General features: G+C 38.3%; 2 protein-coding genes and 1 pseudogene across 2 annotated transcripts in view; 2 read left to right on the top strand and 1 right to left on the bottom strand.

Annotated features, from left to right (window-relative positions):
- The window catches only part of LOC120432493 (tachykinin-like peptides receptor 86C), a 173,948-nt gene that overhangs the window by 1,476 nt on the left and 146,612 nt on the right, over positions 1 to 25,860 (top strand). The gene's annotated exons all lie outside the window — the stretch shown is intronic.
- LOC120432510 (uncharacterized) lies at positions 4,250 to 6,128 on the top strand (annotated as a pseudogene).
- On the bottom strand, positions 7,144 to 8,353 carry LOC120432494 (40S ribosomal protein S20-like). The gene is made up of 2 exons (XM_039597708.2): positions 8,019 to 8,353; positions 7,144 to 7,955 (listed from the first exon to the last, which is right to left on the bottom strand). The coding sequence occupies exon 2, from the start codon at positions 7,598 to 7,600 to the stop codon at positions 7,292 to 7,294; it is 309 nt and encodes a 102-aa protein (XP_039453642.1). The 5' UTR covers positions 7,601 to 7,955; positions 8,019 to 8,353; the 3' UTR covers positions 7,144 to 7,291.

Genomic DNA, 25,860 nt, shown 5'->3' with positions numbered 1-25,860 from the left:
TTGTGGACCCGGGTCCACTATAGGCAAACTGTTATTTTTGTACCATATTTAACCGATATTTGATGTTTTGATGCATGATTTTTTTTTGATCTAAGGAATAAAAGATGGATTTTGCTCACTTTTCATCATATACAAATATGTTTTGTTAACAAATTTGGCTTTAAACAACAAAAAAAACCTAACAGACATTTAAACACATTTATTTCCGAAAAAGATCAGAGAAAACGTTTCAAAAACTACTGTAAACATAAAAATATAAAAAAAAATAATTTTGATGCACATTTTTTCATATTTATTACATAAATGACTGACCGAAAATAAACAATAGATTTGTTTACAGTTGCTGATAAAACCACGCATGTTTATTAAAAAAATGTTTTGTTCTTGATTTATTATTATAAAATATCTTTTCAAACTGCAATTATGATGCTTCAGTTAAGTATAATTGACTTTAGTTTTGATTAATTATATTTTTTACGGCTTCAGCAATTTTGGTACTTTTAACATGAAACAGTTATATTTATACTCACAATTGAAAAACAAATACGTTTAGGTTGATAACAACAAGCATTTCTTGTATGTTTAAGAGAAACTTTCGCTTAAATACACAGTTTTCTTCATTTTTGAAGGTTTAATTAACAGGGGTCCACTTTGGAAAAGTTTGGATTTTCGTTTTCTTATATTGGACCCCCTTAATTTTTGCTCGAAAATTTGCAGTTCTTCGCTTTATTTTAGTAAAGTTCCTTAAACTTACATTATTTCGACTTGCTGAAGTTAAATAATCAGTAGGGTGTTTCATCAAAACAAAAATGTTCTCAGAATCAGGCAAACCGAGGTTCCCATAGTAGAGGATACCCATAGGGATTCTCATGCCAAATATCAGCCCATTTGGTTGAGAATTGGCCTGTCCCCAGCGGTTTAAAGTTTACATGGAAATTACTATGGGATTTTTGTGCTTTTCGTTCAATCGTTCCTACAGGTCTGGGGACAACATGGATTCACTCGGAATAAAGACAGGTGTGTAGGGAAGGACTCGGGCGCGCTGATCAATAATTACTACCTGGTGTTCTGTAAGATGAATTATTTTTATAATTTTATACGATTTTGAGATAATCAATACCTTGAACAATCTATTTTTTGTTTAAGGAATATTTATTGAGTAATTTTGAATGCACTGTTTTTCCTGATGTTAGTGTCATTGAACCATATTAGGTAAAATTTGAACTTTCAATATTTATTAGCAAATGCTACAACGTTTTTACAACACAATTAAAAAAAAATCTATTGTTTTCATATTTTTCCTAATTCCTCATTTCTTCCCACTTTATCAAATTATTTCTTTTATTTGAAGCAAGAACAAATGTAGAGCTGGATGTAGTAGATGAAATAATTCTCATCGGTTCTAGAGCTTTTGCCATGTGCGGTATCAAAATAGTGTCATTCAGCAATAAACCCCAAAATCTGCCTTACGGTTTGAAAGGTTGAGCATGATCATATTAAACTGATTTTTATATTGTGAACCAGTTTCATCTGAAAAATTGATGATTTTTTTTCAATTCTGGTACATTTAATTTCAAAAAAGAAACCATATACTTCTGATACATGTGGACAGCAGCTGTATCGTCTTCCAAGATTTCGAAATGATTGACAAAAAAAAAAGATAATTGTTCGAACGGTTAATTAATCTTTGTGATTTTCTTACTTTTTTCAGCTTTATACTTTCCAGAAATCCTCTTGCTTAATCATGCTTCACGAGAGTATTATTCATGTTAATTCATAATTTTTGATACGATAATGTATTGTACACTTTTTCTTAAGTGTTACTTACAACAACGTTCTTGCTCTGTCCTGTGGGCTAGCACATAAATTCACCCTATACTATTTTTTTTTAAATTTAAGATTAATACAGCATTTTCCTACAATTTTTGCCTAATTTGCTAATGATTAATTGGGATGAAATCGTATTTCAATAAATAAACAGGTAGCAGTTATTGATCAGCGCGCCCGAGTCCTTCTAGCATATGTGGCGAGTGTAGCTAATTTAGGTAATCTCAAATACTCAAAACTTTAAAATTCGATATCTCTGGAACGAAACATATTCCTTTCTGTCGATAAGTGATTCTTATGTAAAATTGGACGGGGAAAACGATGGTGAGGTCAAATTTAAAAAATAAATAGGGCTGTTTTGAGATACGGCCATTCAAAGTTTTCAATTGCGCAATACAGGTAGAAAAAATATTTTAATCCAAATTTTGATCACGGAAATGGATTCTACGTCCAATTTCCTTCAAAATTGAGTCTAAGACCGACTCTCTAAGATTTGTGGTTCCTGAGTTATCGTCGTTCGAAGATAGGGGTTTCGCTCAAAAATAGCCAAAAAGTCGATTTTTTGGGAGGGTACAAAAATGGAAGGGGTGGTCCGATTTGGATGAAATTCGGGATTTTTACATGTTTTGACAGTCTCAACAGCTCTGCCAAATTGGAAGCAGAATCGGAGAGGGTAATTTTCAAATTTGCATTTTTTCTTGCACACTTCAGGTGGAATGACCCATTTGCACATCAGTTTCTATGATATCGGCATATTACAGTTCAGTGCTGGGTGATACTTAGATATCATTGATTTTGAGGAGCCGTATCCCAGGAATAAGTAGACTATAGTCTTCGATGTTGCTTAGACGAATTAATAGCATATTGAGTTAGCTTACACGAAAACATATTTTTGGAAATGCGTATTCAGTGCCCTTGTCAAAATCGAAAAATTGAGGATTTGTTTTCAAAATTTAACCACAGACAACAGGCGTAGCAGCTGGAACAAAATAATTTGAAAATCGTGTTTTAAAATATGGCGGATGATACAGTATCGCCATCTCGTAGTAAATTGCCTCTTGCAAGAATAAGCCTGAATGTAGACTTCAGTGCACCACAGCTTTTGCTGGAGCCAACTTGATTTTGATGATGCTATTTTTAAATAAATTATTTTTTTGCTTTGAAATTGACTGACAATTATCTGAAGCGATACTCAAATTAATTGGTTTTGATTTTTTAAAGCTATTTTTGATCTACACAGATTTTCTCGACTAAAAGATGCATGAAGATTTTGACGAGGGGTAGCTCACTTCGCGTTAGAACAACAAAACGCACAAATCGTAGCTCGAAATTTGAGAACGCTTCACAAGGCGACGATTTTTTTCACAACGCCACGAGAAGGCATGAAAAGGCAACCCTGACTGACGGACGGGGCCGACAACGGTCCGAAAACGGCCCGACGGCTCGACAAAACGGCCCGAATTCCGACGGTTTGTCCGACGGAATTCGGGCCCTTTTCGTGCGTATATGCAACACTTTGTCCGACGATCGACGAAATCGGCTTTCGAGAAAATCGACGTTGACGGGCCGTTGTCGGGCCGTTTTCGGGCGCCTTTGTTATTCAGATTGTCCTGCCATTGTCGTACGTTCTCGTTTCAGATTTTTTTGGTTAATTTGATGAAAAAAAAAGAATTTTCATTTGCAAACAATCCTTTTTTATTATTGTTGCCAAATAAAGTTGATTGTAATTTGTCACAAGCTCGTAAATCGGCTTTGGTTCATACTTGGTGGCCACAACATTTTTCAACCCATCTAAAATAAATTATTGATTTAACAAAAAGTGTGAACAAACCATAATAAATATTCCTTACCTCAATCCTTTGGTTTTTCTGAGTTCTGTCATGCTCCTGAATCAGTTTTTTTCACTAAATATAAGAATTTTATTTACTATAAATTAAACTAATTACTTTGGAAACCCACGAAAATTCAACTGTCATTGATTTGTATCAACGCCTGCCAAGATTTTTACACGCACTAGATGTCACCTTTTTGACATTCGATCAAAACGCACGACAAACGCTCGAAAATGGCAGGACTCAATCGACATCGAGCAGATAACGCTTCGAATCGCACGACCGCGGGACTGCAGTCTAACAGGGAAGCTAACGCGCGTTAGCGCTCGTAGGGCGGCTTGTTTCTGCTCGAACGAAAAGCTACAAGAAATCGATCTTCCAACCCTGCCAAAACAGATCGAGCAGTTTTTCCTCAAGTTTGGCAACTCGGTGTTTGTTTTGATTTTTTTCTAGCAGTTTGATTGTCAAAATAAAAAGCAACAAGAAACTCGGTGATTTTGGCGTGTTTCTGTATACGGACGTTGAGGAAGTGCCGCCGGCGCCGGCCGCCGATGAGTCCAAGGTGCTGGACCACAGCATCGAGTGTCAGAATGGCCGACCGGTTAAAGCAGCGGTTGGATTTGATCTCGAACGGAAGCAGCACACCGAACGCGGCCGTCAGCTCGAGCAACTCGACCCCAATCCAGAAGCAGTTCGAAATCAGCTCGGAGAACGTGAGCAAGATTACGCGACCCTCGGTAGACAACAGCCATCAGGAGGACGAGAAGGAGCACGGCGCCATCGTGGCGGACAATTCAACGGCCGGCTGTTGCAGCGAAGGAGCCGGAGCCCAAGAAGGATGCTCCCGAAACAAGCAAGGAATCTGTTGCCTCGTCGGTGAAAGAAGAAAGCAGTCTGAAATCGTCGGAGGTCGATTCGTGTACAGGTTTGTTGCACCGGGTAGGAGATTGGCTTGCAGGGAAGTGTTATTTAATGAATATTATACTCTTGCAGAGTAGACCAACCTGTACGCCAGCAACGCCCGCAAAATCAACGGAATCTCCTCCACGTCAGGATCCGAGCTAGACGATAAATCTGCCGTGCAGACGCCAGCAAATGTGACGACCACTGCAGCCTCGACCACAACAACAACCACCACCGCCAACATGCTTGACCTCACCCAGGCACTGACTTCCGAGGATGCGCTGTACGAGGTCAGCGTATGGTTCGACGGAACGGAGTTGCAGTTCTTGTCGGTGGAGAAGGTGATCAAGCTGGCAGCGCCCGGCACCACTATTCAAGGTTAAGCACACCGCCGAGGGGCCAAGTTGATGATCGAGGAATTCACCAAGATCATGCATGGATGATGAGCTATCGGACGCGGAACTGGACCAAAGCAGTTCCAAAGCGAAGACGCCCAAAACAACCACCGAAAAGTGGTCGAGGAAAGAAGTGAACCCGAGTCCGAAGTCGAAGCAAGCCTCCTCGAAGAGCGCCAAGAAGCAGAAACCGGAAACACCCGTACCTGCCGAGCCGGAACCGCCAGTGAACCAGGACGATTGGTTGTGCTGTATGGCGCGGAGGTCCGACCGAAAGTACTATGCAGGCAAGGTCACAAGGGAGACAACAAGTTCATGATGCTGTTCGAGGACGGTGCCTCGAAGGCCCTCTCCAAGGACGTGATCGTGATCGGCGACAAGGACACGCTCCCGATCGTCGGCCACGCCGTACACGCGTTCACCGGAGGCGACACCTACGAGGCCGGTTTCGTCGACGAGGTCAAGCGGAACGAAACCACCAACGAAGTTTTGTACGTGGTCCGGATCGGCGAGGGCACCGTCGAGGTGACCGCCTCCGGCCTGTATCTGAACGAGGAGCAGGCCAAGTAGTCAACTGGGCATGCAAGGCCGTCGAAGGAGGCGCGGACGATCCGATGCAGTCGCCGTCGGCCAACGGCAAGCGGGGCAGCGCGACAAACACGACGATCCTACAGACGAAGCGTCCGCCGCGGGTGATGGCGAAAAGGGTTCGCGGTCGATGCGGAGCAAACCCAGCAACAAAATCCAGGTTCGGGATATCCCACGCTAATCCAACCGCACGGACCTCCGACCACGTCGATCTCGACCAGTGCCTCGACATCGTCCAATAAAAACCACCGGAGCGCCGACCTACACACCGGCTCCAGGACAAACCTCTTCTCCAAGTCCAGCAGCGAATGCTCCGATCTCCAACGCGGCCCACATTCTTCCGACCACGTCGACCGGATATGCCGTAGGTCCAAGCGCCCCCGGTGCTCCTCCACCAAACGATGTTTTTATTTTATCTGTTTTTTTTTTTTCAACCGTTTCCAGCTCGTTCTCCCGGCAGTGGTTTGTGTGCTTTCCAGCCAGCTGTGTTTCGGCAACTCGTCTGCGTTCCGGAAGGTCCTCCCAGCAGTGGCCCGCGTTCCGAAGAGTCGTCCTCCTGGCAGTGGTTTGTGCGCGTCCCAGCAGCAGCCCGCGTTTCCGCAACTCGACCGTGTTCAAGAGGGCCGTCTACGGCGGACTTCCGGTAGAATTCTGGTTGCGTGGCCTGTTACCACCGCGGTACCTTCAGCTTGCACGAAAGCACAAGAACCTTCAGGGCACTGAGATGCAGGTACCTGCGTAGAATTTGAATTGCGGTCGTCGACCTTCGATGATCTGATGACCGCCAGACTAGGAGAGCATCACAGATTGCCACCAGAATACATGTTTTAGTCCAGGTTGAAGCGGAGCCGTTGAAGAACGTGCATCACGTGTGCCAGTATTGTCTGGCAGTTTTAGCCAAGAAAGCAGCTGAACGAAAAAAAGGTTGGAGCTGAGTAAATGTTCGAAAAGGTTCATTAACTACAGGGCGTAGAGTACGGGAACCTGATCTGCACTGAACGACTCAACTCAACTCAGATCCGCATATGACATCAGTTTCAAAAAGTACATCAACGAACTCGACACGGCGAGATTTTAATAGGATTTAATAGGGTTTACAAAAAAACGATACTAATAATACTAATAATTGTATAGAAAGACCTCTTACACTTTTCCCGCACTTTTTTTTATTCAGTAAAAGTAGAAAATAAAGTCATGCAATATAAAATCTTCGACATGCAACACTTTTCTTTCTATGCACGCACAGAGAAAAATAATGTAAATTTGGAAGCTGTAATTTTGGAAGGTTGAATATTACCTCTTTTATGATGTAATTTTACCTCATTTTAGACTGAAAAAGTGACATTACTCCAGAAAAGTGGTAAAATTACACATTTTTAGAGGTAAAATTACACCTTTTTTCTGACATAAAAGATGTACCCCTTCCCAGATGTAATATTACCACGATTTTTTTTTCTGTGCGTGGTGGACTCACATGGAGAAGTTGAATAGCAATGACATTGAAGTAATCCAATCTGAAGACGTATCCGGTCTTTTGAGCGATTTGTACCTTCTGAGCTTCACTGAAGGAATTTATTTTGTGTTTTGTTTTGTGAAAGCTTTTAATATAAAAAGTTTATTTGCGTGTTGGTGTTTGCAAACGCCCAGCCGGAGCAGCAAAGGCCTCAAATATCCGCGTTGGACCTTTTACGCTGGCCATCACCGGAAAACTGCTTCACATTCCGGATTGTGGTGGAACTATCCAGCTTAAGGGTCGGCGATGGTGACCTTGACCTCTACACCGGGCTTGATGTTGATCGAGGTTATCTGCTTGACGATCTCGAACGGCGAGTGCAGATCGATGATACGCTTGTGCATCACCGCAAGGCGGGTCGTAATACGCAGGATCTTGGTCGGCATGCGAACCGAGCCCTTAACGTGCAGCTTCTGCTTCTTGGCGCCGCTGATCAGGTCAGCGCACACCTTCTCCAGGCTGCGGACATTGCGCAAGGTCAGCGTGACGCGGTTCCGGTGAAGGGTCGCGGCCTTTTCGATGTCCTTTCTAGTGGCGGCCATTTTGCACGATTTTCTTGGATTCGAACGGTAACTTTGATGGCAGTAAACGAAAATGGTAGTCGTGCGGTTAAGCGGCAACGTGGCCGTTTTTGTGTTTCCGCCGGAAAAATGTTCAGCTCGGCCCTCGGGTTAACTTCGGCTGGTGCCGCCGTAGATGATGGTGTTGTTGCTGGTGAAGGTCGCAGTTTTGGGGCATGAGCTGTGTAGACTTTAGTGCAGTTGGACAACCGTCACTTGCTAAATCAACGACGGTTTTAGTTGTAACTCGTAAGCGAAACTTGCATGGCCGCGGGCAAATTCGGGGTGGCCCTGGTGGGAGACGAAGATGCTGCCACCCGAACCAGCGAGCAGTTCTCTTAAAAGAGAAAAAAAACAAGTAGTCAAAACTCTCAACCCACAAAGCCGGTAAATTCCCCACCGGAAAGTTCTCGCCGTCGTCGTACCAACAAAGCCGGTATTATCAGATGCTTCTCCGGCTTGGCCACCGGTAGCCGCGTAATACCGTTTTCTCCGCGGCACAGGTTCTTTTGGCCAACAAATGTGAACGTGAAAAAAATGAAAAGTTCAAAACAAACTGCTCGACTGATTTGACAACGAGATCTGTCATTTGCTCTTGACAGTTCTCGTTGTCAAAAAAATCGAGCAGTCTGAAGTGCGAACGCAAGAAAAGGCAACAGAAAAGGCGAGCTAAGGCGCGTTAAAGCAATAAAAGGTCAAGTAAGGTGAAAAAGAAGGAGCGAACGGTGAAAGGTTTTGAAAAAGGAATTTCAACGCTGGACCAAGGCGGAAGTTAGCCACCCCTCGGATTTTGATGATAATGAGAATACGCCCAACCACGTTGTGTTGTTTACACTTGAGAGCAGCGCGGAAGAGTTGTCAAAATCACCTCTGCGACGGCAGTGCCACTGTAGCTGTGGCTGCCACAAACGGCTTGCCAACCAAACAAGGTGGTGATCGAGCTAAACCGTCTATTGTCAGTGATTCATCGTAGTGGTTTTAACTTCAAAATGGTGGGATTTTAAAAATGTATCGTACTATTCACACAGACAACATCCGGTTGGGCTCGATTCTTCCCTTGTGTAAATCATTGCAACGGTTTTTTTTAGTTATGGCAATCCGTTTGTGGCGCTGCAGTCGCTTTGCCCTGACACATTGCCCGCTGTCAAAATATCGCTTTCCGCCTACTGCTATTTTCGTTCCACTATAAGATTTGTTGATTTTCAACGTTTGTAATCGATTGTTCTGGATGAAAAGTTGATTTCAGCGGATTTCACCAAATTTCTCGCGCTTGCAGCTGCTTGACAATGGAGTACTCGCAGTCGAGCAGTTTTTGACAGTTCGCTCCATAAGAAATACATTGTAGAAAAAAGCAAAAACTGCTCGAATGAAAGTGCTCAATGGAGCACTTCCATTCGAGCAGTTTTTGCTTTTTCTACAATGTATTTCTTATGGAGCGAACTGTCAAAAACTGCTCGAGTGCAGGTGCTCCATTGTGAGGCAACCAAAGTGGCCAACCTTGTTTCTGAACCGATTTTAGCACCGACGGATAAGAGTACGGCGTCGTTATGGAGGGGTTGGAGGATCGCTTGCACTCGATATCCGGTGGGGGAAACTGACGCGCCGGGGAGAACATTCGAGCCTTTGGTATGGCGACGAGGGTTCGCCGGAAGTGGCGGCACTTGAAGGTGGTGTGGGTTTCGAGGGCACTGAAGAGCTTGGTGTCTTGGAGGTGAGGGTTGAAATATCGTGGTAGCTGGTTTGTCGGTTCCGGAGATAATCTTCGGAATTACCGGGACTAAGACGTTCACGGGGTTGGCCGCGATAGTAGCTCTTGCTGACGGCGCCGATGACTTCCAGACTTTCTCGTGTCACACCTTGCTGTTTCTCCTTCTTCGACAGTTCCGGATTGTTTCGTTTCTGGCTCCGTATCTTTTCTCCTCCAAGAAACGCTTACCCATCCTGCCGATTTTCACCGGGTCTCCTCCTCCTTTTCGCTCTCCTCTGATGGTTTTGTTTATAAACACAACCAGCAAGAATTTGACAGCCTCAATTGCAGCCTTGGTTGCTGTGTTTAAAAAGACACCAGGCAAGACTATTTTTTTAAATATCGATAATTAAATGGAAATAAAACCTCCATGTGTTCGTCAATCGCGGTAATTAATAATTTAAGTAAATTTACTAAAGCATAAATATGTGATCTTTACCTGTTTACATTTTTTCGATAAATTGAAATAACTTTTTTATATATTTCTGGGTGATGCATTTTTAAACACACCTTCTCAGAAAACCGTCATGGCTGCTTTAGAGAGTGGCAATAGGCTAATAGATGGCGCTAGTAGATTAGCAGGATGCGGCAGCCATGTTTTTACACAAGATTTTCAAATTATTTTGTTCTAGCCGCTACGTCTGTTGTCTGTGCTATTTAGTTCCAAGTTTGATTTTACATAAAAAAAGTTTAAAGACTAAACTTGTTTGAGGCCCTACCTAGGGCCCACACTAAAAAAGATTCTTTTTTGGTCTCCTAAAATATGTCACAAAATTTCAAAAGCCTAAAAATGCGGATTTTGGGAATTCAACTTTTTGTGAGAAAAAAACAAGAACAAAAAATGTATGCTGAATTCACCAAATCGTTCATAAAATGCCATGGATTTTTGTATGAATAAAATGCTAGCAAAAAAACAGAAAATCATTGAATGTAAAAAAAAAACCCAGAGAGTCTCATTGATGACTATTCTACCGTGCCCACAAACTGCAAAGGCATGTTGAAATTATTTATGGAAAAGTAAACTTCTGGAAGCTTATGTTCAAAAATATCTACTATTAAAAAGTTTCTTCGGGGGAGCGTTTGGGTTGCCAAAGTACTCGGCCAGCAAAGTAAAGTCGTTTTGATTGGCAATCAATCAATGTAAAAAAGTGAGAAAATTCACCATCTAGAGCAGTATTCGGAGAAATCCTCTGAATTCCAGATGAAAGTTTTTTGGAGAGGGAAAGCAATTTAATTTGTTCGCCGAATTTCTCCGCCCAAGGTAATGAATTAAAATAATTGAACAACTCAAGCTGATACTTTTTTTTAAACACCACTTCACACTGGTATCACAGACAATTCACGTGCGCGTGCTCACAAAATTACAGCACCATACACTACCATGTATTTCGTGCACTCTCGACTAGATGGCTCTGGTGGTAAATTATGGATTTTCAATAAAAACGTCACATGATCATTCTCTCTTTGTCTGTGATGGCATCATTTAAACAAAAGTTTTTTTTCCGCTGCACCCACCAAATTGGAAGCATTCGTCGTACCGGAAATTGATTCCTTTTCTGCTTGAATTTTTCCGCGCGAAAAAATAACGCGCGTGTCACGACGATAACAGCGCGGGAACTTGTTTGAATTTTCGAATTTACCAGCAGTCAGAAAAATAAAAAAAAGGAAAAGTTCGCTACCCCATATCCTCACAAACACAAACAAACACACACACACGTGAAGCAGGGAAACATTCTCAAACTCACTGGTGCGTGCTGACATTGACAGTACTGTCGCGCGGTGAAAAAGGGAGTGAATGTGCGCGATGGTGTCGTCGTCTTGCCATCAACACCATGAGGGACCCTCATTGAGGGTGTTGTCGTTTGGGGAAAGATTTCCACTGCTTCTGGTTTGAGTCTGACGGATTTTTGGGGGAAATTTAGTTTCTGATTTAATTCTTTTTTGAGTGTTAGAAATAGTAGTTCATTATGCCTATACATAGTAACATTTAGGTATTCTAAAAGCTCGAAAAAAGGGTTTGGGTTCCGTTTTGGTCTCACTTGATTTGTCTTGGGTACCCTTTTGAATATTATGAAGTTTAGTAAAGTGCTTTGTTGTAGGTTGTAGGACGCAAGCAAGCTAAATCACTCACGGTGTCCTGAGCACATGTTTGCCCACTTTAAAAAAATATTGTTGAAAAGCTGAGAAAACTCTCTATATTTTGCTTTTAAGAACTTTGTTGATACGACCCTTAGTTGCTGAGATATTGCCATGCAAGTGTTTAAAAACAACAAAATTGATGTTTTCTAAGCATCACCCAAACAACCCACCATTTTCTATCGTTGATATCTCAGCAATCAGAATTGATTTAAAAAATCATAACTCGGTCAAAGATTTTTTGCACAACCTGGAAATTTCTGAAAAGTTGGCATTCGATGTCCTCTAAAACATATAAAAAAAAAGTTAAATAGTGTTTTTTTTGCAAATCCAGTTTTAGTGACAAAAAGTTAAAGTTAGAGCGTCCAATTTCCCGGGGTAACAAATTTCCCGGGAAACGGGAAGTTTTCAGCCAATTTCCCGGGAAATATTGAAAATTGTTATGGTCTTGGTATTAATTAATATTAAGCAACAAAATTGTATAGGACATCAACATTAATGGTTTAAATAAGTGTGAAGATCAATTAACAGCTTCACTGCATGTAAAAAATCATTCAACTACAAGAAAATGTACTTTGGTATTTTTTGATGAGAAATTTTAAACATGCCTCTGTGACCAGTTTATTGAAATGAGAACAAACATGCAGAAATTATGCTTTTTCATGACAAATACTGGTTTCAGCTCTTGAACAAATGGTAAAGCTTTTTAGTGTTGGTTTTACTCCACACAACCTAATGTTTTCAAATATTTGAGCAAACTTTGAATATATTCTTGCATTTTTTGAGAACATACAATAGAAAGTAATTTATCAATGATTTTTTTTATTATCATGTTGCATAATTTAAATTACACGATAAACTAACATCAATCCACTAAAAGTCTTCTATTTTTCACATTTAACCCTCTAACACCTGTAGTTGCTCCAGTGCTTCATAATTCTTTTACTTCAAATTGTAATTTCTTTAGTACTAGGTATTCAACCAATTGAATTAATTCTTTTTGCACAAATTAGATTTTCATCTCATTTGATCATGGTAAACAAAAACGTAAAAAAAATCTCAATTTTAATTTGGAGTTAAAGAGTTAATATTGTTTTGATTAAATTACATCAATCTGTTGAAAATTAATAATAATTTAATTTGAAATAATTTAATACTCATTAAACAAGATCTATTCCCAGTTGCCTTAAAAATAAGTATTATCAGAAATAATTCTGATGTCATAATTTCTGATAATCTCATTAATTATATATAAACCAAACAATACATTTAATTTAACAAAATCATGTTAAGTTTGTTCATTTATTAATTTTTCAGAGCATTTATTGCATTGGGGCACTGCAATTGTTAATATTGACAAGAGGATGCTAGGCGTTAATCAACCTAAGGCATTTTCCAGGATGCCCTCAAAAGACTGGCTGCGCTAGGGTTAGATTAGATTAGATTAGATTAGATTATTAATTTTTCAGAGCATTTTCAAAAAAAAGTTCAAAAACTTTAAGAAATGTATACTTTCTCTTGATTTCAGGAATTCCCGGGAAATTTACAAATTTCCCGGGAAACGGGAAATATTTTTTTTCGAGAAATCCCGGGAATTTTTTTCCCGAGACGGGAAATTGGACGCTCTAAGTTAAACAAAAACTTACTAATTTTTTTACCGTGTATTATTTTTTTCAGTGTAGTCCATATCCATACCTACAACTTTGCCGAAGACACCAAATCGATCAAAAAAATCCTTCAAAAGATATTCATACATCGTTTTTGTATGGACAGCTGCCAAATTTGTATGGAAAATTATATAGACAAACTAATGATACAAAATGGCTTCAAAAAAGTTTCAGTCGGATTAAAAAATACAAAAATTAAAATTCTAAAAAATAGACCGATTTCGTAGAGAATTGCTCAACATGGAAATGTTTCCAAGGCAGTTTTATATAAAACATATTTTCAAATTATCTTTAAGTCACTACCGCCAACTGAAGGAAATCGGGACTGCAGTCTGGATTAGAGCATTAAATTTGAAAATAAAATTAAATAAAATTAAGTAGAAAATATTTAAAGCGTTAGGCACTTGCGGATCCATAAATTAAATTTTAATAATTTACCCTTATAAGCCAAATAAATGTTGATATAATATGCCAAACACCAATTTGCCAATGCTTTTAAAATTCTTATCGATTTCTAAGTATTCAACTGTTCTTCTATTTCCACAACCAAATCTGAGTTTTTAGACCAAAAATTGTTTTTTTTTTTCAATTTCGGAAATTCCCGGGACAAGATATAAAAAAATCCCGGGATTCGGGAATTCCCGGTTTAGGGAAAATCCCGGGAATTCCCGGGATGGACGCACTAGGAAAAATAAAAGTTCACGTGTTTCTGGGGACCTCAGTGTTTTTGCTTCCCCTCACCTTTTCTTGACAATTGCTTAGCCACGATTTAGCCTGTTTGGGACTGAACTGTACGTCTAAAAAGCATCAACGCTTCAAGATTCCAGCCAATCAGAAGTTTGGTGTAATGAAGGCACGTTGAAAGCCGAATTCAAAGAGCATTACGCCCAAAATAGGGGCAAAAAATGTTTTAGGTTTTCAAGCTGATTCAGTTAAAATATTATATATTATACAAACTTGATGAATAAATTTGAATAAAATATATTGCACAAGCTTTTTAAAAACTAAACAAGTTTGCCTGAAGCAGCCAATGAAAATATATCAAATGGAGAATGTACTCTGTTCAGTACGCTCAAAATAGAAAACTTCGTAAAATAAAATTTCGCAAGTTATAATTAATGCATGCGAAAAGTACTGTTTTTATTTCTCAAATTTTAGATCTACAGAATGTTAAAAGTAGGGCAAATCTCCCTAGAAATATTAAGCAGCTTCTAGTATAGTGAGTGCGTTGAAAAGTTTATTTGCACGGCACTTATTCTCGTTATGTTGGCAAACAACAAGATCGTACTTGGGTACATATCTGGTGTGGATGGTATCTGTTTCCGTCGTCGCCCCCATCATTGCACAGCTCACAAGTTGAGACAAATAGAAAGTTTATGATAGCTTACCATTATAGAAGCTCAAACATTGCCACCAGCAAAACTTTGCTTGTCTCGTGTGATTAAGACGGCGAAGATTATGTCGTTGATAATTTTATAGCAAGAATGACAGCGAGAATTTGTGGGTAATTTTCATCTAGACAAAATTTTTAGTTAAGTTTGACAAACAGTCAGGATGAAAATTAAACTATCGTTTGTTGGATTTTCCTCAAATAGTATTTCCGTGTATTCATACTTGTGACAATTATGTGTTGGCGCCTGCTAGTTCTCAAATAATACAATAAAAATGGTATGTCATAATAGTCGTTATCGTAAGAGAATAAAAAATAAAAAAACAACTATTCAACTCCAAATCGAGTCACGTAGAGCTCGTTTGCCCATTGGCTTTCCAAGTGGTGACAGTTTTCAAAAGTTTCCCACAGACAAGGGAAAATCTTGGGAAAAAGTCTAAGCAATTCCCTGCGAGACACGGTACCACGTTGTACACCTTTTGTGTTGTCAGTTTTCTTTTAAACCCGCACAAGCCAAGCGAAAAGTCGTGTATTGCAGGTAAACATGCCTATGGAATTGTTGACTACGCCAACGCAGTTTTGCAGTTCCGATACGATGCGGGCAACTAGTTATGTAAGTCAGCGTTCCGAGAACAAGTTGTAATGGATTGTGTACTCTCTGGAGGTTCATTATCTTGCTAGAGTTCAAATGCGAAACCAATTAACTGCTGTCATAAGTTGCCATAAAAATACGCCATTATGGCGGCCGATGACAGTCGGTGGTTTGCATTTTGTATACAAAAACATATTTGTTGATTGTATTTACGCTGCACTTGCATTGCGGAGGAAATCTCCGTTGGGATGCTGCAGCTAAAATTAGCATAGGAAAATCTGCAACACTTGGGAAAACATCGAGAAGCTTTCCTAGAACGTTGTTTTGTTTCAACAGTTGGACACATATTTGCAGGGATATGTAAGCTTGTCCAAAAACAAACAGGTGGGACCATGGCTTTAGTCGGAACCACTGCCGTCGTCATTCTGTATGGCACTGTCTGCACTGTGAAAATTTGAAATGTGAAAATATTATTATTTTATAACTTTCAGAAACATTGACTTGTGAGCTCCAAAAACATGTCATCATTCCACGAGGCATTGAATAACACAAGGTAGGAGGAACCTGAAGGCAGACATGCATCGGCACTATGAGCTCTTTTTAAAGGCACTCAGCTTGTTCTAGATGGCATTTTCGTTTAAAGCAATGTTATGCTTGTTGCTAGGTAAAAATCTCTTGTTTTTGGCTTGAATAATGTGTAGAAAACATTGGTTCATTGGAAAACCCGATTTTAGCTATATTTTCATGTAAATGTTCTCTTAAGCTCTCAAGAAGAACTTCTTAAAAGCTCTTTGAGTGCAATTAAGAGTTCTTAACCTATATCTCAGTTGGGTTTCAAAATAATCTCTCAGGGTCTTCGGGAGCCTAAAAGACAAGCGTAATTAGCGTATTCTAATCACTGGCACAACATGCTGGGTATCTTCTACGTGAAATGCCAAACAAGTTCTTCTAAAAGAGGAGTTAGAGCGGATGCATGTCTGCCTGAAGGCATTGTCTGATAAACGTTAACGATATTCTTAAAAGTTGTCCCTGTTTGTTTGAAACTTTGTCCTAGGTGTAGGAACTCTTTTGATCTTTGACGAACAACTTCGTACAAGACAAAGGCTTATAGGGCACACGTGGTCCTGGTCATGCATGTTTTGATCAAGTACTCTTCACCGTAGATGGGTTAGGGACAGATAAGACATCGGAATTTCCACTCAAGGTAAAATGTACCCTACGGGGAAGAGAAGATGATGGTTGGAAAATTTTGACTCTCTCGGTTCCACTTTCGTGGAAATTTGATCTATTTTTGAGAGTAAGCAGGTACTAAACGTGATGAACTCAGAGGTATTAACGGAAAAGGATTCAATAAATTATGTCTCTGTTTTTTTTTTTTTATTTTATTATGTGTTGTTGAGCAAAGTGGCAGACAACATAAACGAATAAGCCGAAGCTTTCCATGTATTAATGCATCAATCAAAATATGAGATTGATCCGATCTCTTAAATTTCAGACCCAATGTCACCCCCCAGACTCAGTGTCACTCCTGATGACGGTACATTACTTCATAAAAGACGCGATATAAACAAATGCGGATTGAGTAAATCAACTTACACACAACTAATTGCATATTTTTGTAACACTCACACTAGAGGTGGGCAAAGCCGCTCTTTTTTAGGAGCCGCTCATTTTCGTTCGCTCATTAAAAAGATCTTTTGAACGGCTCTTTCGCTCTTTTTCAAAATTTTGATGAAAAGGGTTTTCTAAATCGTATGATTTTATAAGTTACAAGCCTTATGGCCTATCTACAATCACTTAGCTTAGAATAGTTAAGTAAAGTAAAACTTAGAAAATGTACACAACTTACAGCCGTCATCCACAATCAACTTAAGACTTAAGATCAACTCAGATTCATTTCCATTGGTTCAAACTCCTAAGCTAAGTGAAATTTTCTAAGTTAAGTGATTGTAGATAGGCCATTACCCGAAAAACTTCGTCTTTTCCTTTTTTCGTTTGTTAACGTTTTACTGTTTTCTTTATTCAGCCTCCTATGATCAAAATTTGATTTTACGCAACTTTTCCCATACAATCTGCAGATTTTCCGGAATCGGTTCCAGAGTGGCCAAAGTTGTCACTTTTTGGCATAAGAACCTTCCTTGGACTTATACGAACCCAACGCAACAAAGAGCACCTCGATCCGACGCTCCGTATTGAACTGATTCGCGTTCGAACAAAACCGTCGAAATTTTTTATATATATAGATTTCACATTGGACTTTTATAAATTATTTGATAAAACAAATTAAAACTGAAAACGAGAAGATGCCCTTTAAAACCATAGGTCTTGGCGGTCTCCAGGTCAAGATTTCTACTCGAACCTATACATTCAAGTTATTGAATAGCATCCAAACTTAAATCTAGGATGTTGGAACAATTGCTTTTAATTTTAAAATTGCGGTTATTTCTGCAAGAATTGAACTAATGCTGATATTTTATTTGGAGTAAACATTCTGCGCACTCTTTTCTACATTCTGATTTAATCAATAATATCTGTAATTGCTAAAAGGATTTTTTTCCTAAATCTCTAAATTATTCAGTAAATTTTTGGTAATATTTTACAAATTATGCAATTTGAAATGCTCAAATTTGTATTCCGGTAATACTTTAATGTACAACAGTTTTTTTTTCATATTGTTTAATAAATCATTTACCTTTGGAATTAATTTTCATAAGGTGAAGCCGTTGATCATTTTCGAAGAAATTTCATCATCACTATAAAATATTCTGTATTAAATTCAATTTAACGAATTTCAGCACCAAAAGGAATCAGCATGTGCCGGTTGTTGCCATCTTGAAGCCACTGAAGGAATTTTTGATCTAAATCAATTGTGCTTCAAAATTTATATAATTTTGTAGCACAGTCATTGACGTCCTAGTTGGCAATCATTGATTAATAACGATTTCCATAACTTTACAAGGAATGGGATAATCGTTACCAAAAGGAATCAGCATGTGTAGGGCACTATTCTAAACAACTTGTTGAAGGAATTTTGTCAAAATATTGAAAGCGACGCAAAATTTATATCTTTGAACGAAAAATCATGACAATGATGGAAGTCTTCACCAGGGATGGTATTTTCTCGTTTCCTCGCCGATGGCGAGGGCTTTTAGATATCGTCCCTCGCTCAAATCATCAAATTTTCGGCGTTCTCCCAAAACTGCATCAAGAGAGCGAAGAGAAAACGACGCCGATGAAATAGCGAGCAACGAACAAACCGATGCGATAGACGAAAAAAAATCTCTCACACAGCCAGTCCCCTCGCTCAAAAAGCAAGAGAAAGAGCAATCGTTAAATTCTCTCGCCCGTAAGCCCTGTAGCAATGAGTTCATTTGTGTGCGTGAGCTCCAGTGTATGTATACAGCAATTTCGTGTGCGTGCCTCTCCGGTTGGAACGATAGTTCCATAGGAGCCAGCGAGAGGGTATTTCTCGTCGATGTGATGGGCTTTCGATATTCGCGATAGCAAGCCGACCATCACTCGGCTGCGAAAGAGAAGAGAAATTTTAAGAGACGAGGAACGCACCGAAATATGCATCAATGATAGTGCGATGGTGATGGTTTACCTACCCTGGTCTTCACGATAAGCATTGAAAAATTTGAAATTTTATTTTCAATTGGGTCCTAAAATGAAGCTTAGATTGCTGATATTATAGTTTACAGCGATAAAGCTTATTTTTCTGAGTATAATGACCCTTTGTACGACCACAAAGAGTTTAAAATGGATTTTTAAATCAATTTTGAAAAATTAACCTCGCGGTCCTTCTTGACAGAAAAGCTCCTACTTGACAGCTCGTTCCAAGGGGACCATAGTTGATCCATCGAAAAAATGTTGTCTTGTCAAAATATTTTTTGAGTTAAAATGAAAAAGAAAAGATCAGAAATGGTTTTTAATCGTGTTTTTTACCGTTGTACATAAAAATTGACACAGGGCTTTAGTACCCAATTCTCAAAGACAAATTCAATACTATTTTTTTTGAAGTTCAATAAATTATATTTATAACAAAACTCATGCCATTTCGAGCCGGATTTTTCAAAAGACGAAAGTTTAAAAAAGAACCGCGGTTCTTTTTTTGTGAGCCACGGATCTTTCGCTCTTTTTAGTGAACCGGCTCTTTGAGCGGCTCGCTCTTTTTTTGCCCACCTCTAACTCACACATTCTTACTTAAATTTTTTTTTCAATTTATTATTACTAGTATTAAACAAGGCAAATTTAATAGTTGAAAAATAGTTCGACAATTATTAAAGATTTTTTTGGGTTAACCTTTTTACACATGATTCTCAAAATGCGACGACACATTTTAAATTATGTTTGGAGAGCATTTCATATTCACCTTACTCTATTTTCAATTAAACTTTGCAATCCTAGATATCAAAAGTCACTTCGATCGAGCAGCTTCTGTCCCATCTCTAGCGTTAAAAATATTAAAAAATCTTCGATTAAACGTCTTCTGCAAATCCAAACTCGCTCCCGCAAGTCAATTCGTCATCCCGGCTAGAGAGTAGTCTTCCCCCTATTTACCCAGAAAACTTTAAAATGCATAGGGAAGAAAGTGATTTAGCGAAGGATGCCAGTTGGATGCCCACCCCCCCGGGAGTGAAGTGCAAAGTTCTTCCATGAGGATGTCGTCGTCGTCATCACTTCCAATTTCAAATCGCTTCCTTTCGATCTTATTTTACTAAAAGCTTTGGGGCTTGGAGAAACTTAATCCTTTGTGCTGTAGGGATGGGAATTTGACTGTAAAATACTCTTTTTTGGAGTAAGTTAGTTAATTTTTTCTAACCAACAAATTTGCGATCAAAATATTAGATTTTGCTTAAGATAATTATTTTTTATGATACATTTTGATAATCTCTATTTTCACAGTCACTCCCATAGGAAATCCACTCAATTTGTGAAATGAAAATTGTCTATCGGATATCAGACTTCAATTTTTCTTTCTTATGGTGTTGGCTTTGGGGAAAAATATTGATAGAGATTTTGGTTATCGAAAGGTTATGTGACATTTTATAACGCTCTGCATCCAATGTGAAACTGTGACGATTGAAAAATACTTTGATTTGCTGCTAATTGGGTCAAATAACACCGGAAAAGTTCGTTTGAATCAAATTTCGTAAGACATCTTAGGAAATGGAGCCGAAAACTTGGCCAAGTTTTCCTGTTTGCCCTTGGGTCATTTTCCGAGCTGGGATTTAATAAGATTTCCTACCTTGGATTCTTCTACCAACCCTGACAGTACGGAAAAGCGTAGCACAGCAAATGAAGAGCAGGAAACATGATGACCCGGGTTTTTTTTCTGTAGCGGAACGAGGAAATCTTGTACAAGTTGCATCACAAATTGTGCCACCAACAAGGATGCTTGTATTTCAAAGAAATTTTGCTTTCCATAGAGTAGCGGAAACGACTGCGGAACTGGGTAAACAATTCACAGAGATGCTTCTGGAAACGGTTAGAAAAAATAGTGAATTTTCCACTATGTTAAGTTGCTCGAAAGGTACACTTTAAGTGGGAAGGATGAACTGACAAGGATAATGAACATCATAGAATCAGCATTGTGAAGTCAAACTAGGGTAACAAGTTTCATACTATTTATTTTTATGATTTCTGCAATTTTCAGAAAATTTTAGATTTATAAATTCAACAGTGCTTTAAAGTTATGCTTTTTGTTGCATTGTATTCGCGCCCCAAAATTTACAAAAAAAAAAAACAAGCCACACAAACTTTTTCTCAAACACAATAAAACAAATTTGTTCAAAAAAAAAAAAAGCGCTGACGCCTCGACAAAGCTACATAATTTGTTTGCTTCGTGCTCACTTGGCCAAATGAAAAGCTCGCCCGAACAAAGTGTTGTTGGGGCCTTCCGGCAATGTCGGATGGGGGCGTAGATTTTTAGTTTTTTTGCTTCTCTTCAAAAAAAAAAAAAAAAAAATGAGCAAGCCGGGAGAAGGAATAACTCTGCCAAAAGCCCAGAAGCTGTTTGGTAACAGTTGGATCTAATTATGACGATAAGGTAAATATTGTGATAGGGAAGATCACAGTAATCTCATAACCGATAATGAGATATACACAGTAAAAAATGTTTAAATTTGGAAGGTGTAAAACTGGATAGTTTAAAATTACCAGTTTTCTAATGTTATTTTAGCTCCATTTAGACTGAAAAGTGACAAAAAATATAAAACTTGAAATAACAAGCCATTTTCTCGACATTTGGATGCAAAAAGTGTTTTAAAATGCATTTTACACTAGTTAAGTTGTTTTGCAATCGTTAGTCTTAAAAAATGTAAGATTTGACGAAAACAAAATTTCAACGAAAAAAAACATTTTGCGATACTAAAGATCTGGGTGCTGAATAGTGGTTCGCAAAACGGCCTCAATTTTGAACTGTCAAAGTGGAACCAATTTACTGTTCGCCAATGGAAGAGTACATTGTTATCGATCATTAAAAATTGTTTTTTTTTGCATGAATGAAAAATGAGAACCTGGAGTTGAAGTCAAGAAATTTTAAGAAAGTTGAAGGCGAGATCGTATTTTCTTTTATAATCACGAATGGATGTTTTTTATGGAGTCCATGCGGTTGTATCCATCCAGAAGCTGTCTTTTTTGTTCGATTCCTTTTGAAAACCTGGTTTAGCGAAAATCGTCTCGGGTTGTTGGATCAGCTTCGCAAGAATTAGCGATGTTTTATTTGCTGGACCAGGAAGAGCTGCAGGATTTCAAAATCAGCCAGGAAATTTATCTGTAACATCGCAGAATGACACTCTAGCCGCAGTTCTTCGTCACCCGTAAAAAAGAACAATCTCTTCTAACCAATCGAAACGCGACAGTTTTCCTGCAAAAAATGTCAAAATACTAGACAAAATAAAACACATACTACTGATTATAAAATAGCTAATTTACCAGTAAGTAAAAAGTCATGCTTGTGCTTGAACAGCCTCCTACTTTGTAGAGAAAAACAAAGTGGGATCATTCGAAAATCACGTTACGCATTCTCTCTATTCATCACCCAGCTAAAGATGGAAATTTTCAAAAATTCAAAAGATTTTGAAATCAACCCAAATATGCTGAAAATGATTCTGAACGCAGGAGAATGCATTTTAAATTGATTTCAGCTGATTGCACTTAAATTTCTATTAAATTTTTTAAGTTTTTTGAATGAAAATTATGAAGGAAAGTGTTATTACATTCATTTTTGGGATTTTTCTCCTATAAAATTCAGCGCCTAACAGCACCTCTGAATCTTAACGATCTTAACAGAGTTGGATAAAATATAGCAAATATACACTAAATATTACGTAAGGAATCGGAAAAAGTAGTGTCACCATGATTTTGATTTCCCAAAAAATTCCCGTTTACTGTCACTTTACTGCCGTTTTACGGCGATATGATATATACGCCATTGAGGTGAATTTGCTGTAGACACGATTTTCTGTTTTTGTTCATTTTTTCAATTTAAAATGACTAATTTAAGGTCTGCTCTGTAGAATCTGTTAAAAAGTATAATTAAAATTGGGCCCCTACAGAATTTCTTGTTTTTGCCTATTCTTTACGATTTTAAACCACAAACATCATTTGGAGCCTAACATTTCAAAAGGACACAAAGCTTTTGTAAACAATAGTGTATCTCTTTCACTTGAATGACAGTTTGCATAAGGTGTGAGAGGGATACACTCTTGTTTATACAAAAGTTTTGTGCCCTAATGAAATAGAAAGCACGATTTGGCTGAAAAAATAGCAATAAAAAATAACTACTTTTCCTTCCCAATGATGTATGTATACATTGCTCGATCAAAGCAGGCTATCGAGAAATAAAAAGTGAGAATGTGTGCGTGCAACATGGAGTTAAACTTTTCAAAGTGCCATGGTAATCTTCACAGCAACTTCACAGAAAGTTTAACTGCATGTTGCACACACTCTCACTTTTAATTTCTCGATATTTTTTATGCCAGCTTTTTTGACAGCTGAGCGGATCCCTTAATGCATTGTAGACGTGGATACTTTAAGGGGGTTGGGGGTATTAAGGGAGCGTTCTTTTATTACGTAACGCAGTGTGGGAGAGGGGGGTCGGAGGCCATGTTACGCACTATACAACATTTTTAATTTGTAATTTGTATGGACATTTTGTTACGAGGGTCAGGGGGTCTAAAAATCAAATTTTTTGCGTTACGTAATAAAATTACGCTCCCTTAGCGATTGTCTACTCTCTATAAACACATTTTCTGCATGAACAATTGGCCGCAAGGGAGGTGGGTTGGTCTAGAATTTTCAAAAAAGTGTCTACGTGGATGTGGATAAGGTGTCATCCATTAAGTACGTCACATTAAAATCAGCCAAATTTTACTCCACCCCCTTTGTCACGATTTCCCTATGCTTTTAACACGCAATGTCACGCTTGCTCAAAACCCCCCTCTTCCCTCAGAACGTGACGTACTTTATGGATGACGCCTAATGGACGTCCCCTTAAGAATTAAATTGAATAATGTAATAAAATATTGGCCAGTCTAGATTTGGTCCCAAAACCTCAAATCAACATTCAACCAGTATTGAATTTGACTTCTATCAATTCTCAATGTGAAAATACATCATGGTGAGTAAAATTGGCGTATACATCATTGTTTGTTTGCTTAATAAAATGGGCCCCAGAGCAGTTTTTTTGAAAAATTCTTTCGTCAGGAGGTAGTTTTTAAGATTCTTTATCAGACTGTACAATAAAATTGAAAATGCTCAAAATGGCGTATACATTATATCGCCGTTAAACGGCAGTTTAGTGGTCATCCGTGAACAATTATATTTCAACTCCTCGCACCCATTCCCCCTCCCTCTTCTAAAATGACTAAGAGGGCTAGAGCCAATTTTTGAAATAAAAAAATCATAACTTTTGATGTTTTTAGCTTTTTTTTAATGTACAGGTTTTGTCCGGAGCTGAGTTTCGGATTCGGATTTTTCGGGATCCTCTACTTCAGGGGTGCTCAAAGTTTTTGAATGGCGGGCCAAATTTAGAACTCACATGAGCTTGCGGGCCAAATGTGAAAAATTACGTTTTAATAACCGTCATGGCGTCCGACACTTAATTGTTTTTTTTTTGTTCAAAACAAATCAAAATTTCACATTTTTCAGTAAAGAGCATTAAAAGGACGTGCAGATGAACAACTCAAAATATTATTGAATTTGATAATTCGTAAATTGATCGAGAATCGATCGAAAACGGCTTTACACTTCGCGCTTAGAACCTTATGAAAACTAACCCGTGATTCAACAGCAGATTTTTTTAATTTTATGTGTTTTACAATATTTTCGAGGACAAAAAAATGATATTTTTACAGAAGTTTTGTTCAAAAAAGCTTCGAATCAATTGGTTTAAATTTATTAAAATCAATAAAACCAAAAAATGGCCAACACAAAATATCCATAAGATTTGCATTGCAATTGGCATACCGTCAGTGGGGGTGACTATGGGTCAAAAAACGATACACCTCTCGAAATTTCTTAATAACAAAAACAATTTAAATAACATCAAAAATCTTTCAACGTTGTTTTGTTTTTAGATAGTTTACTATTATTTTCCCAAAATATGGTGGATTTTGATGAACACTACCTTAAATGCCAATAGTTTGAGAATTGACCCAATCTCACCCCTTTGAGGAGGTGACATTGGGTCAAATGAAGATAAAATGATGCTCAAATACAACGATATGGTAAAAACAAGTCATCCAACAGCGTTTCTTGTTCGAGGGAATCGTATTGACACGCTACAATGTTTGAAGTGGAGATTTTCAAACATTTGGGTAGTTTTCGAGCAATTCTAACAAAAATATTAGACAAATGATTTTTCGAGAGGTCATTTTTGGCCAAAAATGTACCCCAACTTTAGACATCTGCCAAAATAACAGGATTTGTTCTAGGAACGAGATTTTTTCAGCGGAGTCATCTTAAGAGGGGGGTGTAGGGGACACACAACCCCTTTAACAGAATTCAGTTTCATTGAGAATAACCTTAGAAATGGTAAAATCCGTAAAAATCACTTTGACTCAATCTCACCCCCCAGACCCAATGTCACCCCCACTGACGGTACCTCAATAAACATTGAAATCTGAAATAAAATATTTTAAGAAGGGGTTTGTATAAAATGTATAATTTTATTTTTAAACAAGGTATAATATAATGATAAATCGTTGCAAAAAGATTTTTCAACAAGTATTCCTCTGATTTCAATAAAAAATAAATATTTTCTGCCTGAATAAGACTTTAATCAATTAGTCCATTTCATTTCCATTAATCCTAATTTCATGAGTTCGTATCCCGAGGTGAAAATTTTCTAAGTGCAAAATAAGTTTTTGACCCAGCCCCTGAGAGATTACTATGGAATACCTGTTTTTGCTATTTTTACAGTTTCCTACTTTAGTCAAATTTGAATGTTTTATAACTCATTTCCAAAAATCTTTGATGAAAATTTTGATGAAATAACAATTTTCAATCACATTCAAACTTTCGGATAAAAGCATGGAAATGCTTAACGTGAAGACTTCCATCATTGTCATGATTTTTCGTTCAAAGATATAATTTTTGCGTCGCTTTCAATATTTTGACAAAATTCCTTCAACAAGTTGTTTAGAATAGTGCCCTACACATGCTGATTCCTTTTGGTAATGATTATCCCATTCCTTGTAAAGTTAT

Source organism: Culex pipiens, chromosome 1 (genome assembly GCF_016801865.2).
Source record: "Culex pipiens pallens isolate TS chromosome 1, TS_CPP_V2, whole genome shotgun sequence".
Lineage (NCBI taxonomy): Eukaryota > Metazoa > Arthropoda > Insecta > Diptera > Culicidae > Culex > Culex pipiens.
Note: the sequence above shows the minus strand (reverse complement) of the source record. Positions and strands in the feature narration are given on the sequence as shown.